This window comes from Echeneis naucrates, chromosome 19 (assembly GCF_900963305.1).
Source record: "Echeneis naucrates chromosome 19, fEcheNa1.1, whole genome shotgun sequence".
Taxonomy (NCBI): domain Eukaryota; kingdom Metazoa; phylum Chordata; class Actinopteri; order Carangiformes; family Echeneidae; genus Echeneis; species Echeneis naucrates.
In genome coordinates, this window is record NC_042529.1 from 5,608,863 (window position 1) to 5,623,615 (window position 14,753).

Here is a 14,753-nt window from a genome sequence, read left to right on the forward strand (position 1 = left end):
GACTAAATGAGTCGCTCTTCCTGTGAGCTTGATGTTATTCCTGCTGCTTCTATCTAGAGCTCTGACTGAATTAGATCGCTGGCCTCATAATCGTCATTCAAAGAAAGCAGCCTTTCCAAGAGAGTGATGCTAATCTGCTGGATTTCTCATTCTCTCCTGAGAAAAACACCTGATCTTTCCCCGGTGGCTCATCAGCAGCAGGGCTTAGAAGGAAGTGCATGGTTATGTCCAACATTTAACACCTGCTAATGAGCTGAGCTTCAAACATCCCACACTAAAGAGTCAGCTGCATGAACCAAGCTGACGACTTTTTCTTTCCCCCATTTTATACTTAGAATATTTGACTGAAGCGTTGTTTGAAATATTTTTTTATCACACAGCAGCAAGTATGCGTGTTTCTGACTTGAAGCGATGGTTTTTAACGTTGATTTTGAGTTGGCCCAAGTTTTCGGCCTCCCTTGATGTCAATTCAAACTGTAAAAATGCTGCTCTCCCCTCTGGCCATGTAATCCTGATTTGTGTGCTGATCATTTGTAAAGTGATGCCTTCATTAAACAAAGTGTCACAGCTGTCGCTTGCTGATGACAATCCAGCTCAAGACTTAAATACAATGTGTTATTTATCTAATTGAAATAGTTACCAGGACTATTTCAGGGCTCTCTGTGCCTGCGTGATTATTGCTCATTACGCCTGACTCCTCCTTTGTTAAGGTGACCATTGACGTGGAGTGGATTTCACTGGCTGACGCCACCTGGCAAGAACATCGCTGACCCCCGAGGTTAGTGTGACAGAGACTTTGTCTCACTGAGGCTTATTTCTGGAGTGCATGTGTTTAGCAGCTCATTGCTAAGAGTGCTGTCGCTTCTTTTCTGCCTTCCTGACACACTTGAAATGAACGTGGCTCATGTTTTAAGAGACAGGAAGGCATTTATCTAAACAAAAAAAAAAAAAAAAAAAACCACAATCTGCCAGATTACTTTGCTCGAACTTTTCAGAGTCAACATGAAGCCGTTCTTCAAATTGAAGTCCATCGTAATGACTTGTGATTTCAGTGAAGTTAAACTACTTCATGTCTTCATCTAGATGTCAAAGTGATTTAATATCCAGTAACGTCAAGCAACACTTGCACAAGAGCTGCTTTAGACGTGCATAGAGAGAAGAGGCCACAGTCAATGTGACACATTTAAAGAGGAAAACTTATGAGAGCTATCTCAGAGTAGCATTTAAAGAAATTCTACACTGTCTACCTAAATATCTGTCACTTTATGGTTTTAAACAGTCACCTACCTTCAGACGTGATTAAGTTCACTATGCCTCGATTGTTAACTATAGCATAATTGCATAATGGAGTCTTAACACTGTGAATGCCACCTTACTATTTAAAGAAAGTACATCACCTTAAAAAGTCTTTGTAACAAAAGCACAATTCAATAATCTTCTTAGTAAATGCTCAAGGCAGCCATGCCATCAAAGAACATCTTGGCGGGGCTGGCCCAAAAAAATTTCAGCTCCTGCTTGCAGTTTAGTTGTTGAAAGTTGAAAACCATTTGAAAATAAATGGAGGAATCAGTAGACGAGCACCAACACAATGTTTTTATTGTGAGTGGTTTAACACAGACGGAGGAGCAGTGAAAGTTACTGAAGGATGCAATAATTTGAGAATGTCAAATTATCAGCAAAATATTACCGAAAATTAACACAAATTCAGCATCCAGCAACAGTGCAAGCTCCAAATGTAGCTGCTGAGTTTCATCTGTACGGGCATCTAAATGGGTCAGTTATGTTTACCTTACAGCATCCTACCAAGACTATTAGGAACTTACAATTAGAGCAAAAAATGGTCTCTAGGTTTTTGTGGTTTTTGCCAGATGACACTGAGTTTCCTTTCATTTTGACTTCTTAATAACTGGATCAACAATCTTTGATCCGGTGAGGAAGTGCCACACGCCGCCTCGGTAGAACTCATTTCCAAATGAGTAGAGGATGGCGTTAAAGATCGGATTTGTCTTTGCAACAACTGGAAGCACCTGAGGGAGGAAACACGTGCTGCCGTCACTTATAAAGTACTTGATTTAGATTGCTGCTCTGGCTATTATCACTATTCTATATTTTTTTTTTCAAATTCTTTTTCTCATTGTAATACACAAGCATGACAACATAAACAGGCTGTAAACAAGCAGTTTGTATTTTTCCTTAGCAAGCAATAAGAACTCACCATTCGCAGCTTTGGAGAGACGATCTTCACGTTCTCGAAACAGGCGTAGATGCACATGAGGACGTAGGGGCCCCAGCACATCAACATGACCCTCAACGGCAAACTGGTGTTAAACTGGAAGAGAAAGGTCAGTTTATTAGTATACATGATGTAGCGCAGCTGAAAAGCACAAGATGAAACAATCGTGTGCTGCAGTTTGGTGTGTTTGTTGTCTGTAGCCTCTCTGATACCTTTTATTTAGCTTCTACCTTTAAACAATGTGTGTGAATAAACAAATGAATAAATATATTTTTTAAAAAGTCCATGAGTTTTGAAAATGCACTTCTTTAAAGAATGAGACAAGAAAACTGATCCCACTCTCCTGATCGCTAAATACAAAGCTAGTGTTTGACTTCTAATACTCCAAATCCTTTTTCCACATCCACATTACAGCCACATTTTCCTGGTAAATCAATAAACACTTATATACATATATATATATAAAAAAAAAAGGATGTTTACTTTGTGGTGATGGATCTTCTTGAAATGTTTGTGGATGGAGTCGTAACATGAGAACATGGTGAGAGCTGGAAACATCAGGTAGAGCAGCACCAGAGTCAGCATGTAGGTCACATAGTCTCTGCAGAAAAAGACAAAACAGGAAAACTTTAAATATGGCAAATACCTGCTCGATGTGACCGCTGCTCCTGAGAGAATATCCTCAACTAAAATAGTTCACAGACTTAGTTATCTCTATAACTCCACCTGTCCCCTCTGGTGTAGTCCAGAGTGCAGCAAGTCCTCATCGGCTCAAAGTCATAGACGCCCCATCCCATCAGAGGAACAGCAGCCCAGAAGATGGACAGAATCCAGATGATGCCGCTCATCGTCAGAGTTGTGCTCCAGAAGAGCTTCTGTCCTGCAGGATAAACATGTTTTCTGCTCTTTGGTTCTGAGCGTTTAAGATTTTCACAGACTCCAAGAGAACTTGGCATTATTATAAAAAATAAATAAATAAATAAATAAATAAATCATTGTGGGACATTAGTGCTTATGTGAGATTACCAACTTCAAATTAGTTTTTATTTACTACGTGTATGACACTATATTTGAGTTAGTGATATGTTATATTTAAAACTAATTTAAAGATTTCATTTTGATCATTCGAACGGCTGTTTTACATGAAGAGTTCTGGTGATGTTTGGTACTCACTGGTGCAGTACTGGTGATATCTGTCCCAAGCGATGGCAGCCATGAAACTGATGGAGGCCAGGACTGCTATCATCCCCTGGAATCCATGGTAGGCACATCCATCTTGGCCAAATGGCCAATATCTACAGATGATAGCAGAATTTAAATAGTCCATGATGCAGAGGAGAGGATATTAATAATGTTACTGTACATTTCTCTGCAGTTCCTACCTGCTATCACACATTGCATATAGAGTACCTCAGACATGTCTCACCAAAAACGTATGGAAAAAAAAAAAAAAAATCTTTTTAATCATCTTGCAGAGTTATACTGACTTCTCAATGCCAAAAGCTGGATTACCGCAACAAGAAATTCCTTCAATAGCTCAAGACCACGACACAGAAGTTCACCTTCGACTGGATTAATAGCAAACTTCTTGATTAAAACTGTATGTACCACTACACTGTGCTGCACACAGAGGACGACAAATGAGTGTTAAAAAACACTTAATACAATATTCAAAAGCTTTGTTTTTGTTCTGACTTCAGGTTTGTAGCAAAATGTGAATATAAGACACTGAATGAAGTGGATTATGGATTGGGTTATGAAACCCGGGGGCTTAGCCAGTGCCTACAACAGAACACAAAGCCTTTTTTTGTGATGGGAGCTTTCTGAGAGAAACACGGTGACCCCACAGGTTTAGTACTAAATGAACCTCGAAAAAGTCCTGCGTTTGATACCTGAGGTAGCTGGCATAGGCAGCTGTGAGTCCATTGATGTTCAGGCTGAGGTCAGCCACAGCGAGATTGAACACAAAGAAGTTGCTGGGAGTCCGCATCTCTTTCACCGTGAGGAAGGACACAATGCTGATGGCGTTGAGGAAGAATCCGAGCATTCCTGAAAGTGACAAACACATGAAGACTTCCAGTTAATATCAGCAGCCTGCTGATTTTAATCGTCAACACAGATTTGCAAACACCAAGGCCATGAAATTGTTAAATAAATCTGAACTGAGGAACCAGATTGGCAGTTTAGAGGTTTGTTTTTTTTTTTTAAATCCTGGGACTTTAGATGGGACTCTGCAAATGACATCCTTGAGACAACAGTGGTGAAAAGATGCTTTCATGGACATCTGAGTGTGCTGTCCCTGTAGTGACAACATGTCTTCCTGTGCTTTTCACACTTACCCCCCACAAGAAGCGCAGTCCCGAATGTAAACATGTCAAACTCAGTGAAGCCCTCCGGTAACGTGTACGCTGCCATGTTGAAAACGCTCAAATTCAACTTTGCACTTAAAACAACAAAAAAAAAAAAAATAAAAAAAAAAAGAGAGAGAGAGACAGGTCTTTTTCCTGGTGTGTCTCTCAGCAAACCAAATGAAGCCTTTATAAAGGCTCTTTCACGTGAAAACGCATAAAGACACTAATCTTTTTCAATCTCCCGAAGAATGCGCTAACGAGGCGGCCTCCTCCGAAATGGCCGCACAAAGTTTGCGCGTTTGGCTGCGCAACTTTTTGATCTAAAATAAAAAAAAAAAAAAAAAAAGAAAATTAAAATAAAAAACAAAAACGCGCAGAGAAGTGACTTTTCTCAGTTTAAAACTTGTCTGCAGAAACCAGTCTGTGCACAGAGCAGGCCCCTTCCTACCAGTCAGCTGTTGTGATTGATAAGGGAAGGGCATCATGGGAAATGTCGTTTTCTTAAGGTACTCGATGAGACGTGATCACTTTAACTCTTACAGGCAGCCACACAAAATTATTGTTTTATTCTACATTAAAATTTTAGACATGGCTTATTTTTCTAAGCAAAATTTTTCATAAAATGGGGGTGAAACTACTGAACTGCTTCAATGGAGTGAATTCACACTTTCTTTTTAAGACACAAATCTGCCCAGAACTATCATGGCAATATGATGAACATCGTATTTCATCTGCAACATGGAGAGTCTGCATCACTTTTAGGGTCAAACTACAGTCACACAGGGTGGGGGGAGAGACATTTACAAGATCAAAACTGTTTTTTTTTCTCATGTCACTGTATTATTAGGTGTTAAAAGTAAAATAATAGACCAATTGGATGGAGGATGGAACAAATGCCTCGTGGAGTTTGCTCAGACTGGTTGGTTTATTGTGACAGAAGGAAGCTTCTGTAGATGCTGGATAATAATAATAATAATGTATCTGAGCTGCACGTTCATGGGTTTGAAGTGTAAATTGTCCAAAAAAAAAAAAAAAACCCTTCCATGAGAGCATCAAAACACTCTCACTGATCGGTCTTGAACTTCTGACCAAACTAACCCTTCAAAATGTGGCAGCTCGAAGCTTTTAAAATGTAACATTTGGGCAGAGTCTGATTGCACCACTAATCTGTCCACAGATTACCACAAACTCATTAACTATGAAGTAATGATGTGTCCCAATGGACTTAAAATGCCCTCAAACTGCCCAAAAATGCACCCATCCCAGCCAGACACAGACGTCCTCAGTCAGAGAAGAGGAGCTGCTATGTCCACATTCACTGCTGTACTTCTGCTCAGACACACCAGACTCAAATGTGGAGGCAGATGCATTTCTCTCTCGCAGATAAAGTGAAGTGTCATGATTTGTGCACCTGCATGTCTTTTCTGCGGCCATAAAATCCCAACACGAGCTTGACAAAGGTGTTTGTCAGAGGCTCAGGGAGCAGTGTGAGGCCGTGCAGGAACATAAAGCAGCAAAGAGCCAATTTCACAATGTAAAAGATTCGATTAAAGAGTCTGTTAATCTACAGCAGCTGAGTGTGATGAAATAGGGGCCGAGCTGAACCGGCACAACCCTAAACATGAATGCCGTGGATTGATGATCTGGTATAAATTCTAATCTAAACTTTATACCCACGGCTGTAAATGACCCGAATCTCTGTCTGTAATATTTGTTTCCAAGGCGCTTGTACCTTTGTAGTGGCTGCACAATGGTACGCTGCCAAATAGTCAATTACACCATCATAAGCTGCTGTTTAGTTTTGTTTTTTTTTTTGCAATGACACAAAGGTTTCACTGTTAAAATTACATTTGCATCCACAGGCTGAAAGACAGGAGGACGATGAACAACGGACAGAAAGGATTTTGTTGATTATGCCAACATGATAAATATCAGAGTGTTCAGAGACTCGCAGCTACAGAGTTAAATACTTTAACTTAGAATCTAATAACTGCAGTCACCAGATCTGTTGTCGGGTGAAATAAATCTTGCCTTTGCAACTTTTTGACTTCTCCAGAGGTCTAGAAATGAATGTGTCTGAAATGGAGGAGCTTGGTTTTACTTTGGTCTACACAAACGCACGCCTTTCTTCATGAGGAGAATATGAGCACAAACTAGAAACGTTTTTGAGTTTCATTTTAAACATATTTACATGTGTTGTCCCCTGAGGCAGTAAATCCACTGTGTCCTTGTCCCATGTCCGAGATGTGTGCCACTAGGCACCAGATGGGGAGCAGAGAGGCAGGCAGAGGTGCAGGGGTGGCTGTTTTTCGTCTGCTGGAGCCTGGGACAACCCTCCTGAAAGAAATAGAACAAAGATACATTAATGAGAGACAGAGCGATGACTGGATTAAAGGATTTGAAATCCTGGCCGAACAGCCACATCTTTAAACCCCTGCACCTGTGGAAAACCCTGCCACAAAGTGTGTCACCCTCAAAACACACAATTACATTCAGATTATCAGACGAGTTTTATCTCAGTTTATCATATTTATCTTAAAAAACACAGGTATTTCTCACACAGTTCTTAGATTTTGGATCTGTAAAGGGTGAAAACAAGAAGTGAGTGTCTGAAATAGTCCGGGGGTTGTGCTTTCCTTGTGGATAACACATTTTAAATGTAAAATCTTAAGACTGGATCATAAAGCAAAATCAAAATTGTTAGCTTATGATTATTATTGGATGTGTTGTTGGAATCATTTAAGCTCAATAGCAAGAAGCTGAAATAAACTCCACACTCCCATCTAGTGGTTATTTGCTGATGTGTTCCATTCAAACAGCAGTCTGTCAATGATTTTAACATTTCAAGTCAAAAAGTGATCGTATCTTCAATTACAAATTTGATGACGTCGTGCACGTTCAGATCAGAGTAGTTATCATTAGTAGTTAGTTTTGTTTTAGGTTGGAAGCTTTAAGCATTGTTCCAGTGTTTACTCCAGCATTAGGGAGTACATCATTTCCATCACATTTTGAAATGAGGAATTGTTTGAATCCCCCTCCAACAGTTTCTACATGAATATGCACCATTGTAACCTGCGTTGGTTGGGTTTCTGTCCTATCCTTGGAGCGGGCCTGTTGCGTCAGCCTTGTGTACAGTCAGTTCTGCCCATAATTAACCATCCAATCAACTTTTGGAAAGTAGTTCCCTAAGAATGAAAGGGAAAACTACGCAACCTATCAGCTTTCAGGAAGCAATGGCCTAATCGTGTGAATGAAAATAACCCAAGTCCCTCTCTAATCCCTGCCTATCCTTTTTATCTCAGGATTCAGACCAGTCGGAGCACTATGGAGCTGAGAGCCAGCAGAGAAGCCACCATGTCGGGTTAGATAAAGTAGCTGCACCTGCTGTGTGTTTCCTAAACTGTAGATTAGTTGAATCATACCGAGGAGACAAAATGAGCCGACATTTTGCTGCTGCTTTTTGTTTGGCTTTGTTTTTTCTTCCCCTCCTGGGTACTTCCTGTCCTGCACAGTGTAGCTGCTTCTTTCACAAGCTGAGCGATGGATCCAAAGCAAGGTAAGCTGCATTAAGAAAAAAAAAAAAATGTGCCACTGATTTGAATTGTAACCTCAGTGGAGAGGATCCCTTTATTATCATTTTTTTTTACTGCGGCTTTCTTCTCTCCAGTCTGTGTATAGTGGAGGATTAACTTGGAGTTGCTCTTTAATCTGCTTTGCTTGTTACTGAACAATAGTCTGCCACGTTTTCCCACAAATAAAGATCTGAATATTATTATTAAATGTTAACCAAAGGTGCACGTTACTGAAGTCAGCTGAACAAACCCATACAGTGTGAAAGTATCTTTAATGTCTCACCAAATCTAAATAATAACAGTAGTAATCATTTTTTTCATTGCAGGAGCGTGCTTTGTAATGATCCAGAAATTACTGTGATCCCTCCAAATTTTCCATCCGACACATCAAAGCTTCGTATTGAGAAAACTGCAATAACGAGGATTTCCAGCAACAACTTCCACTACCTCAACAACCTGGAGTTTCTCTGGATGTCCTTTAATTTACTGAATTCGCTGAATGTGGACAGTTTCCGGGGGCTTTACAATCTGGACGAGCTCAGGCTAGATGGAAACGCTCTCGTCTCCTTCCCCTGGGAGTGTCTGACAGATATGCCAAACCTGAGGCTCCTCGACTTACACAACAACAAGATCTCCACAATCCCCGCCGAGACCACCATGTACATAAGGAATATCACCTATCTGGACCTGTCCAGCAACAGCCTGACGACTGTCCCCGCTGACGTCCTCACAATGTGGCTGAGCGTGAAGCCAACCCAGGACAGCGACTCCTCCAAACTAATTCTCGGTGAGGCTCAGGCTGTGACATTTTAAGATACCGGAAAGTATTCTTTTTTTAAGCTGCCTTGCATGTTAACCACTTCTTTGAAACCAGATGCATTTTAAGCTGAGTTAGGGATTAGTCTAATTATAGTTATTGTGTGCAGTGTGTCAAGTTGTCAGACTAATTCTGTTTATTGCAATTTACAGCCATGACGTCTTGGTCTTCAAATGACTTGTTGTTTAAATATGCAGCAACAGATTATTGTGTTTTAATTGTCAGCACTGCGTTTCCTCTGCAGGTCTTCATGATAACCCCTGGATGTGTGACTGCCGACTGTACGATCTGGTGCAGTTTCAGAAGTCCCCGTCGTCATCAGTGGCTCTGGTCGACACCAGGCTCAGGTGTGCAGATCCAGAGAGCCTGTCAGGGGTTCTTTTCACCGAGGCGGAGCTGCAGAGGTGCCAGGGCCCTCGGGTGCACACGGCTGTGGCTCGTGTTCGCAGCTCGCTGGGCAACAACGTCTTACTACGCTGTGGCACGGTTGGGGTCCCTATTCCAGAGCTGTCCTGGCGCCGAGCTGACGGCAAGAAAATGAATGGCACCGGTAAGTTCTGCTGAACTAACTGTATCTATTTCTGTCCAAATCAAAGTATCAGTGAGCTTAAAGCTATTCTTTTTGTGCCAATCTGCTTAACTCTCTGCTTTTTTGGTTTTTAGTTCAGGAAGAGATTTCAAAGGAGGGCATTATTTGGTCCATTCTGAGCGTGCCTGCGGTTTCCTATCATGACTCTGGGAAATACGTGTGCAAGGCAACCAATTTTGTGGGCACCGCAGATGCCATCATCTCCCTGGTGATCACAGATTCCTTTCGATCGGAGGAGACAGGAGGTGGCAGCTCAAAAAGAAACAGAGGCAAGAAACCTGGTGGCATTGGAAGAGCAGCGTACCAGGAGAAGCTTATTGCCAGATATGTTCCCCCTCCAACGACAACTGCAGGACAGCCCATCATTGAACCCCTCAATGGCAAAGGTGTGACTGGGAAATATGAGATTGAGAGCTACAGCATTTCTGATGGTGACTCTCAGGGACAGGGCAAGGCATCAAACCCCCAGAAGTCCCTGGAGAACTTAGCAGCCAACGCTTCGTCCTTGCAGCAGGCTCCTGAGAAAAGGATAGTTCGCTCTGTGAAGGTGATTGGTGACACCGATCACACTGTGTCCCTGAACTGGCGAGCCCCCACAGCCACAAACACCACAGAATTCAGTGTCCTGTATGCGATATTTGGCGAAAGAGACATGCGGCGCATTAATGTTGGTGCTGGAAAGAACCGGATCACAATCGACGGCCTTGTGCCAAAAACAAAGTACATTGCTTGTGTTTGCGTCAAAGGACTGATCCCGAAAAAGGAGCAGTGTGTAATCTTCTCAACAGACGAGGCGGCCAGCGCCAGTGGTACACAGAAGCTTATTAATGTGGTGGTGATAACGGTGGCATGCGTGATTGCTGTCCCCCTGACGTTGATTGTGTGCTGTGGGGCGCTCAAGAAGCGCTGCCAAAAATTGCTGGGGCGGCAAACCAAGGAGATGCAGGACTCATACGTCACGTTTGAGACCCTTGGCCCCGGGGCCAAAGCTAAAGGGATGGAAGGAGAGTATCTGACCAGGCTAAACCCTGATGAGTCCAACAGGCTGCTCTCAGCGAGGTCCAGTGTTGACTCAGAGGCCACAGCTAGGACTGAGGGGCCACCTAATGAGTATTTCTGCTAAAAACCAAACGTATGCCTCAAATTCCAGAGGATGTGAATAGACGAGCAGCAGAGCCAAGAGACTCAAAAGACTGACGTGCTCCTGAACGGCACTGAAAATTCCTCAGAACTGGATGTATGAAATGATACTGCAGCCTTGTTGGGATGGAAACCACCATTTATTGGGTGGACAACCAAAAAGGGAAACTATATCCAACGACGGTTTCAATATTTACATGTAGAGTAAATGTGTAATACTACTTTTTTTTTTTTTTTATTCATAATGCACTTTTAAAGTTGATGTTTCATGGAGGAAAACATCTTAAAATGTTGCCCTAAACTGTCTAAAACCCATCATTTCTTTTCCACAACGTAACCTCTGCACTATGTTAAGATCCTTATTTTGAACATAAAGTATTTAGGGAAATGATGGAGCAGCCGTTAATAGTCCGTTTTGTATGTCAGTATGATGTTAACGTGCCAGGTGTACCGTTGGGTCAAAACCTAAAATACAGCACATTTTATAACGTGTAAAAAATTTGTGACTTGTGTATGCATAAGTGTACTCTCTAAAAATAAATATTTTTATATTGATTAATGTGTACAAGTTTTTTTTTTCTTGCATTTCAAAATGCATTTTATTCAGTTTTGCTTAATAAATCGATGCTAATCTTCCCTGAAGTAAAAACGTGCCTATTAAAATCTCGTTTAACATAAATATCTATCGTGCTAATTGGGTGAAAACCATGCTGTGTTTATTCTGCTTTTACATTTAGAGATATTCACGTTCCCCAGAGGATGGCTCCTCTCCTAAGTACATTTTGTTTTTTTTTTTAATTTGTCAAATTTGGTTTACTCAGCTGTATTTTGTTCCAGTTGGCAATTTGTAGCATGATAACACGCAAAGCTAAGATGGTTAGCACAGTAAACAATACTGTAGAATAGAAAAATGTATTTCATAGATGGATTCTGGGCTTCTGTGTGTTCTCTGTTTTTGCTTTTTATGCTGATTCAACCTCGAACAACCTGACAGATAACCAGCGTTGAGATTACTGAGGTCAGGGTACCGTCCTCCAGACATCTGTCTCTGTGTCTCTCCGCTGCCCTTCCTTCTCTTCGCTGCTAACCCCGCCGGGCTTCGGCCATCGTAATATCACCGCCTGTTCTTTGGTGGGGGACAAATAAATGAAATTAGACTGATGAAAAGCGTTTTGGGGTCACTCAAAGTAGAGCAGCGAGCACACAATCTGGATTGAGCTTAATTTGTGGAGACTGTTTTCATGCTCCCTACACAGACCGTCGCTATGTATACGCCTCTCCTGTCTCTTAAGTGTGTCTTAAGTGTTACGTCAACGAAGATTAAGGTAATAGGCTTTCTTACATGGACATGTCCTGCTTGGCGTGGCCTATTTCACATGCTCCTCCACGAATATGGACACCTTTCATGCTGCATTACATATTCTTCTTGTATTTTATCTCATCACTCCTGGATCATCGACTTGTCTGGTCGGCTGTTCCTGCACAGATGATAACTTGGGAAGGTAAGTTACCACTGAAGCTGTACAGCCCTTTAAATCAAGTTATATCTTCAGCATAAACCCATTCTCAGACACGAGCTTCGTCTTAAGAGGAACCAAATTCTTTTCAAATCAGATAAAATATTAGTTTGCCATTTGCTTTCTTTTCTAAGTGTATCCTGTCTTATCAATTTAGGTCTTTACTATGCATGGAAACCTCCATGGACCAAATCCCAGAAGATATTCCACATGATTTCACGAAAATCCGAATTGAAAACTGCCACCTGACTGAGTTGCCGCGAGGATCTTTCTCTAAAGATAGTGCCTTGGAGTTCCTCTGGCTGAATTTCAATGAGATTACTACGATGAACATTAAAAGCATGGAAGGGCTTGCCAGACTGTCAGAACTGAGGCTACAAGGGAACAAGTTGACTTCGATCCCATGGACAGCATTTCAGGATACACCGAAACTCAAGATTTTGGACCTAAAGCACAATGAACTGGATGTCCTGCCTGAACACGCCCTGAAACACTTACCCGCTCTAACCTACTTAGATCTATCCTTCAATCATCTTAGTGTCATATCAAAAGATGTCTTCACAACTTGGCCGCTTTACCAAACAGCTGAAAAGGCTTGGGGGAAAGAAGGGCTGGTTTCCAACGTGGTTTTGGCTCTACATGACAACCCCTGGCTGTGCGACTGTCGCCTCAAAGGCTTTGTTGAATTCATCCGGGCGGTGGGCCCTCCCATCATTCTGATGAACTCTTATTTGATGTGCTCAGGTCCCGGCTCCAACGTAGACGAGTTCTTCCATGAGATCAAGTTAAAAACATGCACGAAGCCCGAGGCTTCTGCCACAGAGACGAACATCACGTTACCTCTCGGCACAAATGCAACGCTCACATGCTTAGTCAAGGCCAGGCCGAGCCCGACCATTCAGTGGATGTACAGTCTGAAGATTATAAGAGGATTTACTGGTAAGATTTTTTTTTATTATTATTACTGTCCATTAAACTGTTGTGGACCTACTGTGGGAGCATTAGTGAGGTAGATCTTGGACCTTTGTGCTGCATCTGCTTCATAAGATTTAGCAACAATTGCTTCTTTGGGGTGATCTCATCAGATGTTAATGAATCACTGGTTTAAACGCAGTCGGTCTGATGCTGCTTTCCATTTTCAGTTGCAGAGACACAGACAGACGCAGAGACTATCACCTCCCAGCTGGTGATTCCCTCTCTTCACTTGGCCGACCGAGGACTCTACACCTGCATGGCCAACAACTTCATTGGCAACTCCTCTATCGACTTCATGGTCAACATCAAACCCTCCAACTCCTCAGCTCCACTCCGTCCACCTGTCCCCATGGTGTCATCTGATGAGAACACCTACGTTGACATCCGCATCGCCAAACAGACAATTTACGGTATCTCCCTTGAGTGGTACGCAGCAACAAACAACCCTGCAGAGACATGGTTCACCATCCACTTTGGCAAATATGACGAACCTAAAAAAGACGCGATCTACATCGGCCCCGGCATCAACAGCTACTCAGTCAACGATCTGCTTCCTTTGACCAAGTATGAGGTGTGCGTGACCCTAAAGAACCATCCGCCAAGGGAAGGCCAGTGCATCGTGTTCATCACAGGAAGTGACATCACTGAGCTGGAGCACAGAGAGAGGCTCATCCACATTATCGTCATCGTGTGCGCCATGGTGCTGGCGGTGCCGGCTGGCATATACGCCTGCGCCACGGAGGCCAAGCTCAGCTGTGTGGAGCACTGCGTGGATGTGTGGAAGAAGCACAGCCTGCACAGAGAGGACCTGCAGGAGACAGAGAGGCCGGGCGCCTTCGACAGCCTGCAGGCAACGAGCGAAGAAGATCTGTGCAAAGACTCAACGAGAGGGAAGTCAGAGGATCGGGCCAAAGGAGGGAGTGCAGCTCATCTGTATTAAAACTGTTCATGAACAAATACCTCCGAGTTTATCTGCAGCTGCTACTTAAAGTACATTTAAGCAACATCAGATTTTCTAAAAAAAAAGACCAACATAGGTATTTATTTTCCCCCAAAAGTCATTTAACTGGCTGTTATAACACCACATTTTTGTACAAATAAATACAAATAGAAAGACAAATACAGAAAAATATAATTAACAGTGAATTCTTTAAATTTGGTTCAGTTAGTACAAAATGATGGAAACCATCACTTTTCAGGAATTTAATTTTTTTTTTTTTTTGGGGGGGGGGGGAACAAGTGTTTTCATCCCGATCAGGTTGGAAGAATCTTTGCATCAGCTCACAATGGAGATGCCTTTCTTCCTTATTATAACGAGAGTTATTATCTGTGCTAATGTACTTTTATAGAAGGCTTGTGCTAAAATGCATTAGATTTTTCTTTGAATCACTTTTTTATTACTGTTTTGATACAAAATGCAAAGCCATGCAAAGTTGTGCTCCTAAATGTCAAAAAAAAAAAAAAGACACTTAAACACTGAGCACTTAAAAAAACCTTTTACAGACTCCAGATTTTCTCCCTTGTGATGGAATGAAATGATGTTTTCTGTGGATTAAAAG

General features: G+C 42.0%; 3 protein-coding genes across 3 annotated transcripts; 2 read left to right on the forward strand and 1 right to left on the reverse strand.

The window, feature by feature from the left end:
- Positions 1-1,886: 1,886 nt before the first annotated feature.
- Positions 1,887-4,648, reverse strand: rgrb (retinal G protein coupled receptor b). The gene is made up of 7 exons (XM_029528134.1): positions 4,573-4,648; positions 4,126-4,282; positions 3,407-3,528; positions 2,960-3,113; positions 2,717-2,834; positions 2,216-2,329; positions 1,887-2,027 (listed from the first exon to the last, which is right to left on the reverse strand). The coding sequence occupies exons 1-7, from the start codon at positions 4,646-4,648 to the stop codon at positions 1,887-1,889; spliced, it is 882 nt and encodes a 293-aa protein (XP_029383994.1).
- Positions 4,649-8,018: 3,370 nt separating this feature from the next.
- lrit1b (leucine-rich repeat, immunoglobulin-like and transmembrane domains 1b) lies at positions 8,019-10,685 on the forward strand. Its single transcript, XM_029527471.1, has 4 exons — positions 8,019-8,140; positions 8,483-8,943; positions 9,218-9,523; positions 9,637-10,685. The coding sequence occupies exons 1-4, from the start codon at positions 8,019-8,021 to the stop codon at positions 10,683-10,685; spliced, it is 1,938 nt and encodes a 645-aa protein (XP_029383331.1).
- Positions 10,686-12,383: 1,698 nt separating this feature from the next.
- On the forward strand, positions 12,384-14,134 carry LOC115059783 (leucine-rich repeat, immunoglobulin-like domain and transmembrane domain-containing protein 2). The gene is made up of 2 exons (XM_029527472.1): positions 12,384-13,158; positions 13,362-14,134. The coding sequence occupies exons 1-2, from the start codon at positions 12,390-12,392 to the stop codon at positions 14,132-14,134; spliced, it is 1,542 nt and encodes a 513-aa protein (XP_029383332.1). The 5' UTR covers positions 12,384-12,389.
- The last annotated feature ends 619 nt before the right edge of the window (positions 14,135-14,753 follow it).

Coding starts and splice junctions, on each gene's coding strand:
- rgrb (XM_029528134.1), bottom strand. CDS start 4,648: ATGGCAGCGTACACGTTACCGGAGGGCTTCACTGAGTTTGACATGTTT. Junction 3,114..3,406: donor ATATCACCAGTACTGCACCA/GTGAGTACCAAA, acceptor TTTATCCTGCAG/GACAGAAGCTCTTCTGGAGC. Junction 2,330..2,716: donor AGAAGATCCATCACCACAAA/GTAAACATCCTT, acceptor TTTCTCTTCCAG/TTTAACACCAGTTTGCCGTT.
- LOC115059783 (XM_029527472.1), top strand. CDS start 12,390: ATGGAAACCTCCATGGACCAAATCCCAGAAGATATTCCACATGATTTC. Junction 13,159..13,361: donor GATTATAAGAGGATTTACTG/GTAAGATTTTTT, acceptor TTCCATTTTCAG/TTGCAGAGACACAGACAGAC.
- lrit1b (XM_029527471.1), top strand. CDS start 8,019: ATGAGCCGACATTTTGCTGCTGCTTTTTGTTTGGCTTTGTTTTTTCTT. Junction 8,141..8,482: donor AGCGATGGATCCAAAGCAAG/GTAAGCTGCATT, acceptor TTTTCATTGCAG/GAGCGTGCTTTGTAATGATC. Junction 8,944..9,217: donor CTCCTCCAAACTAATTCTCG/GTGAGGCTCAGG, acceptor TTTCCTCTGCAG/GTCTTCATGATAACCCCTGG.